Raw genomic sequence first — 14,404 nt, 5'->3', positions numbered from 1 at the left:
ATCCTACCTATTTGTAGGCCTAAATACAATTTAAGTACTTAATTACAAAACTGACTATCCAGCCTATAGCATTATTAGTCTTACTATAGAAATGCGAGATATCTACATAGATATACTCTCCATTTAATCTCCAAATATCATGTAAGAGCGAATGCATGATAAATGCTCTCATCTGATTTTACAACCAACCCACCATGATGATTGAGTCCCCCTCGACGATTAGAAGGATAGCCTATAGAGTCAGCTCTACACGCATGATACCCATCCAGACCGTCCATAACTCAACTTCCAGGATAGTAGTATCAAATAGATAGTTCCCATCTACTGCTATGAACTTCAAGTGTGGATCTTGGATTATAAACTTAACACTATCATTATTATTAATCATACAATCATCAAAGTTAAACTTAAAAAAAATCGAAGGCGGAGACAAAGATCGTAAAAGTCCATCGAGCCGATACAATTGCGCTATTGACCAACAAATATGTACACACGCATTTACTTTGAATAAATGACTATTGGAACACATCATGAGTATATCCAGATCTAGCCTAAAAAATAGTCATGAGTCCTTTGTGAATCTCAAGGACCACCTGACCGTGCCATGCGGTTCAACGCTCTCAGGGCTCACCCAGAGGCACAGGCCAGCGAATAAAATAGAATAAAGCTTAAAGGCCGAAACCCTTTCTTATTAGCCAGGAGGGCGCCATCCCACGGGAGGACAGGAGGCCAAGCACTTCGATGCCAAGGTCTTGAATCCGGCCGCCCACAGGAAATCCAACGGTTATCAGGATAATAGGGAAATTTCAGACGGGGAAAGAGTAAAGATATATCAGTGAAGACGGTGGTTGGTTTTTGGGCAGGGAAGCAAACGGGTGAGAAGAGTGGGTGGGAGAGAACCACGGTGAGAGAAGGAGAGAGGCCTCGCCGTTTCTTTGCTCCAAATCCAATCTCAAGAGAAAACCCTCTTCTTCTCTTCTCTTTAGCTGGATTCATCGTAAGTGTTCTGTTCTACACCTCCCCCCTTTCTCTCTCCCCTGTTCTCCATATCTCTGCTCTAAAAATCTCATCTTTTCCATCGATCTCTAATGGCTTTTTCTCAAACCGCAGGGGAATCGGAGTACAGTGGCATCGTTTCCGCGTTTTCCCTCTTTTTTCATCACAAAGATTAGATCTTGAGGTAAAAGGAGAGATTTTTATGGTTTTCTTTTTCTTTTTGCTTCCTTCAGTTTCTTCTGGAGGCTTGGGGGTTATATGGAGAAGGGGGTCTAATGGATGTCTTGCCATTGATTCAGATGGAGAAGGAGACGAAGAGCCAGAGGGCGCCAAGGGGACCTTCGGAGCCCGATTTCCTGTTGCAGTGGGGGAATCGGAAGCGCCTTCGCTGCGTCAAGGTTAGAGACGAGGGCTCCCTGGCCAAATCCGGCGGCCAGAAGAGGACCACCACTCGCGTCAGCCGCCGCGTCATCGGAGGGGAGAAAGACTTCCCGTCGCCGCCGCCCGTCCGTCACCCCACTCCTCTCCACCAGAGGTAAACGAAACGAAGAAAAAGCCAAAAGGGGGCGATTTTGACCTTATCTTGGGGTCTCTGGCTCGAAATCCGTGCCTCTTATGCCTCGATTTCTCGGCAGGAAGTCGGAATCGGCAGGGAGCGAGAACGGGAAGTCGCGGTCGCCGTCCTCCTCGCCGGAGAAGGAGGACCGGTTCTACACGACTAGGGGCTCGGCAGCGGGGTGCGAGGAGAACGGCGGGGCTGGAGGCGAGGAGAGAAAGGCGATGGTTTTGCCAAGGTTCTTCGTGTCCTTGTCCAACAAAGAGAAGGAGGAGGACTTCATGGCCATGAAGGGGTGCAAGCTTCCACAGAGACCCAAGAAGAGGTCTAAATTGATCCAAAAATGCTTGCTTGTAAGCCTTTCCTTCTTCCTTTCCAAGGAGAGTTTTTTTATTTTTTTATTTTGGTTGTAGATAAAAGACATGCTTTTGTTGATTTTTTGAGTTCACTAACACTGGACCCTTGTCTGATTTACTTGTCGGATGGGTGTAGTTGGTCAGCCCGGGGGCATGGCTATCGGATCTCTCTCAGGAGAGGTATGAGGTCAGGGAGAAGAAGAGTTCAAGAAAGGTGTAGTTTTCTTGTTTTCCTTCTACTTGGTTTTGCTTTCCTTTAATTTTTCTCTTAATCAAGTGCTAGTAGCATTAGCTCCAAAGTTTTGTTTATCTCTTGCTTATAACTGGATTTAGAATCATATAAGCAAGCTTATCAGAAATTTTATCCCTTTTTTTCCCCTTCTCTTGTACTGGGTTATCCATACGTAACTTGTTATTTCTAAATGCTTTGGTTTTTCATTTCTTTTTAATGTTTTGCAGAGAAGGAGAGGATTGAAGGCTATGTGTATGGAGAGTGATTCTGAATGATTCAAAGAGGATAAGGGGGGATTGGCTGTACTAGGTTTTAAAAGAGATTAGAAATCTCTCATCACGTCTATATTTTTTCTTTTCTCTGGCAAGTTAAAAATTCTTATCACGGATATGCTGTTCTTTTTTCTCCTCCTTCCCTGGTCTCCATTTTTCTTATTTTTTAGTACTCTCTCGCACGGTCACACTCAGACCTGAGGTAGTTTCTTTGTGGTCCTGATGCCGAATCCTAATTTTTAAGTAGGATGAGGTGAACACTGTACACGTGATGTTGCATGGATGATTTGGATTAGATTCGAGTTTTACTCTTTTTTAAAAAAAAAAAAAAATTGTTGTGATGAGTGTGAGGAGAGGATTTATATGTTTCTCTCTTAATTGAAAGGAAGTTTTCTCTCTCACTAGAGGGGAAAAACTAGGATAATTCTTGCATGACTATTGAGATGTATGTGGGGGACATGTATTGGAAAGCTCTAGTGAATGGATGCACAGCAAGCACAGGTGTTATTCACCATCAGCATTTATTTGTCTGCCACATTTTAGCCTTCATAGTCTATGAGACCATGTAGATCAATTGAACTCTTGCTTAAAGGTGAGAAACAAGAGGAGTGCACTGGATTAAAGTATAGTTGCGTTTATCATGGTATCGGATATTACGCAACCATGCATCCTGGAACATGATTGTAGCTAACTATGCTTATGTTCGTGTGGAAGTGGTTGCATCCACCAAGTTATGGATATAGGGATTCCAATGTGCTCTGGAATTTGAGCAGTGATTTCATGTGAAAAATTGTAGATCAAATAAAGCTTGATTTGTCATTATGTGAACATTGATCCATTCATTATCAGCTTGCATGAGGTATTTGTGCATGGTTGAAATAAATTTGTAGCTAAAGAAGTGGTATCCCTTGATCAAACAAATAACATAACACAATAGTCCATCATCTACATTATATTGGAGGAGATCTCTTCTTGCAGGTTTTGAAATGTTGCCTTGACAAATATAAGGGTATTAAAATTGTTTCTACCCAAAAAAAGGGCATTAACATTGATTGATCGAAAGCTACTGTATAATAAAGGTGGCATGTTTGTTAGGGGCATGTGTGATAAAGGTGGCATGATGATTGAATGTTTTCACTGACTTTTATTGTGTTAAAGAGAAAACAACATCTTTTATTGAAACTAGTTATGATATACATGTATATGCAAGTAGTGCTAAAGATTATAAATTTGGGATAACGTAACTAAAGTCTTAGGTCTATAAGAAGCAATTAAGGACTGATATCTTTTTTTTTTTTTTTTTAAAGTAGAATGTAGATTTAGAGGTATTTTTCTCTCTCTTCCTGCAAAGTTTGTAGAGCCAAGATTGTTAAAAATATCAATTTTAGTTGTTTTTCATCTTTCTTTTGGGCTAAATCTTGTTCTCTGTTAAAGTCCATCGATTTCGGAGCCCTTTTTTGAACGGGAAGTCTAGAAATATTTTAACCTTTAAAAAGAAATCAGATTGAAATTGATACAGAAATATTTAAAATATTTAATAGAACTATCTGAGTAGGTTACTTTTGAAAATAAGAAGGAATAATTAAGCCTCTTTTATGTATTTTGAGGTTTTTAAGATTGATTATTTTTGAAAGATGCCCTCATATATATATATATATATATATATATATATATATATATGGTAGAAAAAAGATGCTTTAATATGAACGATGCTATCCATGGAGGGCTCCATAAAAAATGATCACAGGAGACAGGTACATTTTAGAGCCTAGTGTTGCTTGGAAGCGTATGATCATTCGCTTTGCGTGGAGCAAACAAATTGTTGCGGGCTCTTGCGCTTCTGATGTCAGCTTATTAAGCGTACATGCTTGATTTTTGTGGACTGCTAAAAGTTTTCAGATAACCCTTCAATAAAGCCAAAAAAAAAAAAAAAAAAAAGACTGACGGTCCCCTTCCATTTTATGCGTGAAAAAGATATATTTTTCTTTCATGCAATCAGGGTTACCAATGACATCGTCACCCAAAAACAATTGAATATTTGCACGAATGGTATTACCTCTCACCTTTTGAGTGAGAGAGATTGGAGGTTGGATGCGAGAGATTGGGGGGTTGGGTTCAATTCTGAGTGATGTTAGCCCTTCCAATTGGCAAGGGATTAGCTTCTTGGGTTTTTCCTTGGTTTGTAAGTGGGCTGGGCTAGACCTAAATGGTGCTTTTCCAGGTCTCCAAGAGGAAAAAAAAAACTTCATCCAGAACTGCTGACAATATTAAAATAAATTACATCATACTTGTAATATTGATGTAGTGGATGTCAACGAAATAATCTTGCAACGATTTTTTACTATAAAAAAAGAAAAAAAAAAGCAACGATTTCACCAACTGAACAAAATCGGAGAGGATCTAGACCCTCCTTTTACTTTAAAATAATTTAAAAAAAAAACAATGTTGCTGATTTAAATTTTTCTAAAAAAAATACTGGTGTAAAGGCCAGCTTCGGGAATCATCTGGGTCACTTGGTGGTGTCAGGATTGGCGCATATGTGGACCCTGGAGGAAGCTTTAAATACAAGATTGCAAGCAAGAAAGCGAGAGAGAAAGAAGTAACGTGAGCAGGAAGCAATCTTCGAGCGCGTTTCCGGCGTGGTGTGGAAAAATAAAAAAAAGTGGGGATAGGAAGCCGTTGAGCGACATGAAGACTTCGCTGCTCCTGACGCCACCCGTCCGCTCTCCCCCGCTTCCCTTCTCTCGCTTCATCCATGGCTTGACGACGTTTCCCAGTACCCTTCCCAAGGTCTCCCACTCCACAAAACCTCGCTTCTTTCGTCCTCCGAGAAGCCGCCGCTTCGTCGTCCTTCCCCCTCTCGCCATGGCCTCCTCCACGCCTCAGTCCTCTCAGGTATCAATAACTTGGGTTTCTTTTTGGCCCCAAGAATCTCGTGCTTCTGATTTGTATTCAGTCATTTTAATCGATCATGTCGATGCAGTTATTTGATTCCATGTATCAATTTCTGTGAGCTGATAGGGAATTTTTTTTTTTAAAGATTAATTTTGATCTCGTTCTTGAGAACGATGTATGTTTTCTTTATTTACTTTTTTGTTGATGTTTATTTATGAATTTTATTGATTCGAATACGTTGTTTGGTCCTAGAGGTTCGAACCCTGTCAAGGTATCATGGACGATTTTTTTCTTAATTAATATTTCAGGTGACAGCGCCCGATGATGTGAATGACGGTTCCGATGCTTTTCAGCGAATTCAGGCTCACCAGGTGAGATTTTTTTTTGCTTTTTAATAGTTAGATGAAGAAAAGAACCTTCTTCTGTCTTATTTGACTGATCTTGAAGCTGAAATCAAACATTTGGGCAAGGATGGATTATTATGGTAGTGGTAGTAGTTTATTAGTCCTGAATCGGTACGTATATAGAGACATATTTGTGAGGACCAAAGATGGAATTAAGTTTCATGTGATGGAGTCGAGTTTTGCTTTACGAATGATTTTATTTTTTTGATGTTCTGTGGATTAGGTTGCTTCGTGGGAATAAAAAACTTTAAATATGATTATTTAGTCTACCAATAACATCGTTGTGGGGTTTGAACTTTCTTTATTAGAATATTGTAACTGATGAAAGTCAGTCAGGAGTTAGGAATGCGCATGTGCAGTGCAAGTAACGTGTTGTTGACATGGCATTGGTTAGGTTTTCTTCCCTTCAACAATATCTCATTCCGTTGGTGCTTCTGTCTGATATTGACTGTCATGCTAGAGCAGTGGCATCCACTGTGGCCTTTTATCTCCTAGATTCTTCATCAGGAAAAAAGAAAGCTTATCACATGGCCCCATTTAAAATCACAGGCCAAGTATACCATTAAAACATGCATCTTAATATTCATACATCCATGGGGTAGGGATCACCTAGATATCCACTTTGATGTTACTGATTTTGGGAGTCACATATAATCATGTAGAGCCCTAGAGTGGAGTTCTCTAAGAATTTTCAGCTTGAGGTCTGTTGGAAGTCACAAGTCTAGGGATGGTGATGGGCAAAACCCTTAATTATGCTGGTGTTTCCCATTTGTAAAGCTCTAAATTATCAAGACTAAGTCTGGAAGCAGCAATATTCATCTTGTGGGAAGAATAGATAGTATTTATAAAAACACATGACCTTGTTTGTCAGTAGGGAACATATCCAACAAAAGTATTCATTACTCATGTAAAACCAACCAATCCTAAAAAAGTCCAAAGCTTACAATCTGGGTGGCATAGTTCGATTATACTCAGGTTGACCAGAATTCAGGCAGACCTGATTAAATCCCATGTCCAGTATTTAGGAACACTATGAAGGAATTTGATACTCTCAAGTTCCAAGAGTACCATGTCTGACACATTCTTTATATTTTTCATGAATTAGTTATAATTTGTAGTGCAGATGCCATTGTGGATAAAGATTTTGGATATAGGGCAATTTAACTGAAGTTTAAACTTTAAAATATTTATGCTTAATTAACTACTAATTTTGGAAAACAATAGTTATCATAAGTGAAGGATTGCAGGTTGCCAAATTGATAAAACTAAAGAATTTTTAGGATTAGAATTTGGCTGGGGTAGATAAATGGATTAGAATCATTGGATAGGATGATTGGCAATGAATTCAAGCAACAAGATGTTTAGAATTAGAAAAAGTGTGCCGATGTTAAGAACAAGGACACTAGTTGGAGGGGAAAAAAATCAAATCAGGGTGCATTTTATGGAAATTGGCAAGTTGTGAAATATTCTCACTTTTATATAGTGTTAGGATGACTCGATGTAGTAGTTAAATGGCCCCTTTAGAAAACCTTCTTTGTTAAGCATGATAATATCCCTTTCATCCTAGGAGATTTTCTGAGAAGAATATCGATGTCCAATGCATGGTTGATGGCTGAGAAGGCAATCTTCTTTAACATCTGAAGTTCCAGAGAACTAAATGATTGATGGGCCGCTAAAGGCTTTGAGATGTGCTTGGAGATTGTTTTTTACTCTTATAACCATATTCTGTCATCATTTACTAGTGTTTATAATGATTATATGAACTATCTATAGTGTAACTTGCACATAACCTACGCATACTATGATGTTAATATGGATGGAGTGAATAGTAACTAGGACACAATGTTGTCCTACATGTGTCAAAAACAGTAATCCACATTGACAACATAAATTTTCAAAAGAACAGAACACTAAAAATGGTCCCATGTACAATGTAGGACGAGAACATGATTAACATACTTAAACCCTCAAATTTGGAATGTATACAGAAACCCTGACTTGTATAAGACTGAATTCATTTTTTTTTTCCTGCTTTCAATTTTTGTAGAGATTTTTTTCTTTATATATATATATATGGGTTTTAAATGAATTCTTCTCTTCCACTTATTAGCCTAGCCATATCATGCTCTAGAATAAAGAATTCAAAGTCTTAGATCTCATTTTCACAATCTGGGTAATCTGTGTTTGAGTGTGACATATTCAAGCATTTGTAGCTCGATCTTCATATATTCTTTGAAATCTTCTAGTTAAACAAGGCAGGAAGGGTAAGATATCCAGACCTTCAATAACAGTAGGGGCTGTTTGGATGCCTGAATGTGTAATTCGCTGATACAATATCCTGTTTGAAGGACTTTTCAAAAAAAGTTACATTGTTGAGGAGATTGAAGAGTTAGACGAGTTTTAGATTTCATTATGCCAATTTTTACTGACAAGACAAAGTACCTTTTCATCCATTTTTGCTATTTAGATTTTTAGGATTAAGTGATTGGTAGCCTCCTGAGGTTGGTGGAAATTTCTCTTTTACCAAGCCACTTCTTTTTCAAGAATTTTCAAAACTTTTCCCATTCAGAAGATTATATGAATGGATTACGTATCCAGGGAAGTTACACATGCATGTGTTAGCTTCTTCTTCTTCTTCTTCATCTTCTTCTTCTTCTTCTTCATCTTCTTCTTCTTCTTCTTCTTCAGTATCCAAGACTAGCATTATTTGTGTCATGGAAGTTGTTTGTCGTTTATTTGTATCTTACATGCCACTCTTAATGCCTCAACCTTTGATGAAACCATAACCTTTTGGCTTTCCTGTCTTTCTTTTGTATTTCCTCATCGAAGTATAGTACTGTATTTTTGGCTTGGTGATGTTACAATCTGATTCTCGTAAGTTAGCTGGTATATTTGTTGGGAATGCTCTAGTCCCTTGGAAAGCCAAGAATCACGATTGCTAATAATATGAGAAGCTTTTAATGTGTTGTCCATCATGAGTTGTCCCCCCTTGTAATGAAGGGGAGGCAAATAGGGGATTTTTTTTAAAAATAGATTAATGTGTTAAACAATATGAGATGATTGTATGTTTGTATTCTTTAGCATAATACTTCTATCTTTTACATTAATTAGGCCACTACTACATTGTCAGAGAGCATTGCATGTTTCTTCCACCCTCCACTTATTTCTCTTTGACAATTTTTTGACTGATACATATTTATATATGGATATCTTGTAGCATTCCCCTTAGCATCTAACTTAAATATATTAATTATACGTCATCAAAGTTTTAAGTCCCGGCGGGATGAAGGGCATCCCGGCTATCCCATCCTGTTGCTATGAGAAAATGAGATCAGGATGGGGTTGGAACTCTGAAAACCATCCATGCAGGGAGAGAAGAAGAAAGATAGAAGCAAGAAAGGAAGATGAAGAAAGAAAAAAAGTGAAAGGAAAGAAAAAGAAGAAAAAGAAAGGAAAGAAAGAAGAAAGGAAAGAGAAAGAATAAGAACAAGGAAAAAAAGAAAGGAAGGGATAAGAAAATGAAACAAAAAGAAAAGAAAAGAAAGAAAGATAGAAGAAAAAGAAAGAATAGAAGAAAGAAAAGAAAAAAAAAGGAAAGAAATGAAAGAAGAAGGGGAGAGAAAAAAAGGATATTTATCGGGATGCATGATCGGGATAGCTGTCAGGATGGGACAGGATGGAATAGCAGGGCATCCCATTCCATGAAGATACCGAGATACTTCCATCCCACGGGATTTAAAACCTTGTACGTAATACTGAGTATTACATTCCTTCTTGAAAAATTAAGCTTATAAGACACAATGTAAATTGGGATGATTGTTGTTCTTGCTTGATGCCAAAGGTACTAGACTAAGAGGCAAGGTTGGCAAACAGTCGGAGGAATAGGAGATGAGGGCAGTGAGGTTCAGTGTATTGAATCATGAATGATCCATAAATGGGAAATGGAAAAAATGAAAAATGAACATGAATGTTTCACAAATTTAGTTGCTTGTTGACTCACATTCAACATACTTAGTTTGGTTAAAAAGTTATCTTATGCATATCATAAGCAATTAAAAATGGGTAAACTGAGATACATAGTTTATAAACTATTCTAGCATAATATTTGCTGATAGTGATTTTCTAGTGTTAACATGCATTTGATACTTATAAGTTATTTTACTTGCAGTAATCTGTGAGTTGTTTCAGTTGCACTCATCTTATGTTGGTCATATATCTATTATGCAAACAAGTTTTTCTCTTATTACAGGAGGCAGCTGCTCGACTTTCCCCAGTTGAGGAAATACGAACTATACTTGATCACAGTGTTAGGGGAATGCTCTCTACATTCTCAAAGGTCTGTAAACTTTTGAAGGCATAAAAGGATGCTGTCAGTTTGTTTCTTAGAGTTGTATTGTCTTGTGGTATCTTGTTGTGTTGTGCATAAGTTTACAGTACCAATTTGCATTATGTGATGATTTACTTGCTAAATACCCAATTCTCTTCCTAAATCTTAGTCTTCTTCCAGTCTAGTTTGTGTTATACAATCAATAAGTATTTCTTTATGATTCTAGCTGTGCACTTGTTCTTGTAGTTTTTATCTTTATTGTGCTAACTGTCAACATTCATTGTTATTAAAATCTTACAATTCACAAACCATATCTTACAATCCAGATCAAAATGGACTAAACAATCCAGAGCTCATCTTTGAATAAGAATTTGTTAGGAAATTAGGATCTAGTTCCATATTCTGAAATGTACATTTACCTGGATCATAAGATATGACTTGATTATTCTATTTAGATATTAAATATATGTGTTCCATTTGCTATTATTTACTTATTAATAATAAGCCTTTGAGTAGTATAGTTGGCAGGTTTTGCTTTGAAGTTTATGGGGTTAAAAATAAGAGACATATTTCATATTTTTCCTGCTGTGTATTAAAATTTTATCCTTCTCTTTTCCTAAAAAATTCTAACTAAAATGATAATTAAATTGATAATAGTACATAAATATCTTGAATAACCAAACACAATCTTTATTTTATTAGACATGGTTGTACATGGGCTTATGTTGGTGGAAAGAAGACATCTTGTACGTATGACAAAGTTCGGCGTCTCGGTATCAGATCCCATATCGGTAAAATTCTATTATAGTACCGGTATGCCGGTTCGGTATGGTACAGTAGTTTTGGTACGGGATAGTATGGCATACTGGTATGATACAGTATCCCCATACCGTCTGATACAGGGGCAGTACAGCAAACCATGCATATGACTTTTTTGCCTTCATTCATCTATTCTGTATTTGCCTCATATTTAGTCTTTACATTATTGTATATTTTAAAAATTTGAAAGAAATCAGAAAAATCTTATGATCTGTGATCAAATCCATGATCCTATTTGACCCAGCCCACTCTATGATTTACGATTCATCATGATCTTAAGAACATTGGTGAATTTACTTGTTGTGAAAATATAATTATCAGCAACTATAATTCTGAAGCATGTCAACTTGGTGGCTTTCTTTTTTCACCTAATAAATTTTTGGATTCAACTGTGACAGGGAGCATGAAGGTTATCCAGCTGGGTCAATGGTTGACTTTGCCTGTGATCATGATGGCTCTCCAATACTAGCACTTAGTAGTTTAGCAGTTCATTCAAAGGTGTGATTGGTAATGCAGTGTCATTCCTTGCATGTTTGATCTTGACATTTATTTCAGATTATCAAATTGATGTGTTTCCAATAAACTTGTGTTTTCCATAATTTTAACCTTTCCTTCCTAACATTTTTCTTTATGCTTTGAATTACACGACAACTAATTAAAAACTCACTGCATTTACAGAATCTCATGGCAAATCCTAAATGCTCTTTGCTTGTTGCCAAGGATCCTGAAGATAGGACTGATACAGTAATCACCCTATACGGAGATGCTACTCCAGTATGTACAGTCTCTTTCTTCTCTTGATGCTCTTTGCTAAATGCTCTTTGCCTGTTGCTAAGGATCCTGAAGATAGGACTGATACAGTAATCACCCTATTTGGAGGTGCTACTCCAGTATGTACAGTCTCTTTCTTCTCTTGATGGTCTTTGCTTGAAAATTTTTTAAGCATAAGGTTCCAGGAGTGGTCAAACATCTGCAAGCACGAGGTTACTATGAGAAGGATATTAAGGAACCTGATCTATGTAATTAGTACAAGGAAAATAAAAAAATGCAGTTCAGTTGCAACATGTGCTAAAACGAGAATGTTCAGACCTGACTAGTGATGTCCTAATTATCATTGAATGTTTTGGTTGGAGGATGTTTGTGTCCTTCTTCATAGATCTTCTGCGGACTCAATGGTAAATTTGTATCGTGAAATCCTAACATCATCTAAACTGTTGCTTAGGGCATTTGAGCCATTATATTGGCATAGGACGTTACAATTAGATACTTGGTACCAAGAGAATTATAAGAATTGCACATGAACATTATGATTTCAATTCTCTTTGATGGTGGTCTCCTGTAGTCATATATTCATTTGATTTAAAGTATTTCTCACCTTCAAGGATTCAGAAATGAGTTTTTTTGCACTGCAATCTAAGTGCCCGCTGTTATAAATTTCCATTTTCTTACATATTTTGATAAGTCAAAGTTACTATATGATATTTGTTGGTTGTGGTTATTCTTTCCTTGAAATTAATATCTACTGATTCTACTCTTTGTAAATTGTGTTGTTATATGTCCATTCTTCTTGCTATCCTGCCTTAGTTTACTTCATTTTCTGAACATTATGATTTGTTTTATCTATACGTTTGGATTCAAGTTTTCTGTAACATAAACTGTTTTAGGTCTCTGAAAATGATAGAGAGGCCATACGTACTGCATACCTCAGAAGACATCCTGATGCATTCTGGGTAATTTTTACGGACCATATTTCTGGCTTTTCTTTTCCCTTCTCATTTCCCCCCTTCTTGCTGTGCTACTATTCTATGCGTTTATTAGATTGCTGAATGTAAACTCTTCAATCAAAGGTTGACTTTGGTGACTTCCGTTACATCCAAATCCAACCAAAATTTGTGCAGTACGTATCTGGAGTTGCTACTGCTCTGTTAGGATCAGGAGGTATGTGGTATGTCGGCATATCATCTTAGCACTTCGTATAATCTGGTCTGGAGTAGCATACGTCTAATAGAAATTGGAAGCCGTAGTTACCTTCAAAATCTTTGGACCTAAGATACTGTGTGATATTCATTAGGATGGAATCATGCTTAGCAGCAAACTAACTAATTTGATTCTGTAGTCCTTTCGAGAGTGTTTGATTGGATTACTACTAAAAAGAAGATAGTTGTTGGTTGGATTGTGGCAGCTGTAAATTGATGACTCACAACCTTATCCTGTCCTTTTAATCTTTCTATGCATCTCTTGCATTTTTTATTGTCTAAATTGGTTTGAGGGTTTTCTTGCTACATTAATAATGCTACTAATCATAGTAAATTCAAATGTTGCATGTTTATTACTTGAAGACATTGAAATTATAAGTGATGGTTGTTGCTAATGATTCTACACGTACTAGAATTTGATGCGGAGGAGTATAAATCTGCAAAAGTGGATCCAATATCTCAGTTTTCAAAGCCTATCACGGTATTCTTACCTTTTCCAGTGCTGTTATTATGATTCTTATTTATGCTTTTTTCACTTTTAACTTTATTTTTTCTTTTTCTTTTTAGTCCCACATGAATAGGGATCATGCTGATGATACGAAAGCTATAGTGCAATATTCGACCTCAGTTAAGGTAATAATTTTCATATTGAATATGGACAGCTGCCTTAAGAAATTTTTATGTGCATTACTCTTTCTTTCTCCCTCAGTGTTACACTTTTGTTTTTTATTTTTACAATCACATCAACCACAAAGATTTTGGTTCATTATGGCTCACTGACAGACTAAATAAAGGAAGAACATTTTTCAGGTGGACTCTGCTCATATGCTGGATGTTGACAGTCTTGGTTTCAACGTAAAGGTGCTACTAACATTCGTTTGATTTGGATTCTTGTGCACGTACCCTGTCTGATGCATGAAACTTTCATGATGTTTATATTTTATTGAAACTCTCACATTTTCTTCTGTTCATGTATCTAAAGTAAATTTACTTCTCGGTTGTTCGCTGGCAAACAAAATATTGAGGAAGAATAAGTCAGCTATAAAATATTGAAAAGGGTGAATCAGATAAAAATTTTCGATAGTATAATGTGTACTTCATACTTTTGTTTAATTCTAAAGAGTTGTTACAACTTTATGTGTGGACCTCCAATTTGTGGTCACATTTGTATGTAAGTGAATAAAATCGGTGAAAATGGTAGCTCATTACAGTGATGTAGTTCAGAGAACAAATTTAGATTCCCTGAGCATCAATTCAACTTTTAGAAATAGTAAACATCATCATCACTTAAAACTCCACCCAAAAAAAAAAAAAACTCCACCCTCTACCCCAAAGAAAAATAAAAAAAAAAAAGGGCAGGCAAAAAAAAAAGAGAAAAGGGTCTCATTTGGATTTCTTCTTAATGGGCTGTCGTTGTTGGTACCTAGACTACATCTGCTACTCTATTTCCAATCTCTCCTAGTAGTTCTGCATCCAAATTTCTAAAGGTTTTATAATTCTATTGTTAGCTGATTTGAGCTTCACCCATTTGGTGTGGAATCACTTACTGACAACAGTAGATAAGCATTTAA

At 36.8% G+C, this 14,404-nt stretch overlaps 2 protein-coding genes across 3 annotated transcripts; both read left to right on the top strand.

Moving 5' to 3' along the window:
* Positions 1-738: 738 nt before the first annotated feature.
* On the top strand, positions 739-5,115 carry LOC140855687 (uncharacterized). Of its 2 annotated transcripts, none has more exons than XM_073252074.1 (6): positions 739-997; positions 1,111-1,180; positions 1,296-1,531; positions 1,632-1,905; positions 2,045-2,122; positions 4,939-5,115. In XM_073252074.1, the coding sequence occupies exons 3-6, from the start codon at positions 1,296-1,298 to the stop codon at positions 4,972-4,974; spliced, it is 624 nt and encodes a 207-aa protein (XP_073108175.1). In that variant the 5' UTR covers positions 739-997; positions 1,111-1,180; the 3' UTR covers positions 4,975-5,115. The 2 variants fall into 2 exon arrangements, with proteins under 2 accessions (XP_073108175.1, XP_073108174.1); XM_073252073.1 differs by lacking the exon at positions 4,939-5,115 and adding an exon at positions 2,368-2,528 and having other exon boundaries at positions 748-997.
* LOC140855686 (glutamyl-tRNA reductase-binding protein, chloroplastic-like) lies at positions 5,101-13,787 on the top strand. The gene is made up of 10 exons (XM_073252072.1): positions 5,101-5,307; positions 5,616-5,678; positions 9,961-10,048; positions 11,258-11,355; positions 11,536-11,631; positions 12,522-12,587; positions 12,705-12,795; positions 13,247-13,314; positions 13,401-13,466; positions 13,644-13,787. The coding sequence occupies exons 1-10, from the start codon at positions 5,101-5,103 to the stop codon at positions 13,713-13,715; spliced, it is 915 nt and encodes a 304-aa protein (XP_073108173.1). The 3' UTR covers positions 13,716-13,787.
* Positions 13,788-14,404: the final 617 nt, after the last annotated feature.

The sequence above is a fragment of the Elaeis guineensis genome, chromosome 2 (genome assembly GCF_000442705.2).
Source record: "Elaeis guineensis isolate ETL-2024a chromosome 2, EG11, whole genome shotgun sequence".
NCBI lineage: Eukaryota > Viridiplantae > Streptophyta > Magnoliopsida > Arecales > Arecaceae > Elaeis > Elaeis guineensis.
Note: the sequence above shows the minus strand (reverse complement) of the source record. Positions and strands in the feature narration are given on the sequence as shown.

Excerpts from the sequence above, each read along its gene's own strand:
- LOC140855687 (XM_073252073.1), top strand. The coding sequence starts at position 1,296 with ATGGAGAAGGAGACGAAGAGCCAGAGGGCGCCAAGGGGACCTTCGGAG. Across the intron at positions 1,906-2,044 it reads TGATCCAAAAATGCTTGCTT|TTGGTCAGCCCGGGGGCATG; the intron begins GTAAGCCTTTCC and ends GGATGGGTGTAG. Across the intron at positions 2,123-2,367 it reads AGAAGAAGAGTTCAAGAAAG|AGAAGGAGAGGATTGAAGGC; the intron begins GTGTAGTTTTCT and ends AATGTTTTGCAG.
- LOC140855686 (XM_073252072.1), top strand. The coding sequence starts at position 5,101 with ATGAAGACTTCGCTGCTCCTGACGCCACCCGTCCGCTCTCCCCCGCTT. Across the intron at positions 5,308-5,615 it reads CCACGCCTCAGTCCTCTCAG|GTGACAGCGCCCGATGATGT; the intron begins GTATCAATAACT and ends TTAATATTTCAG. Across the intron at positions 10,049-11,257 it reads GCTCTCTACATTCTCAAAGG|AGCATGAAGGTTATCCAGCT; the intron begins TCTGTAAACTTT and ends ACTGTGACAGGG.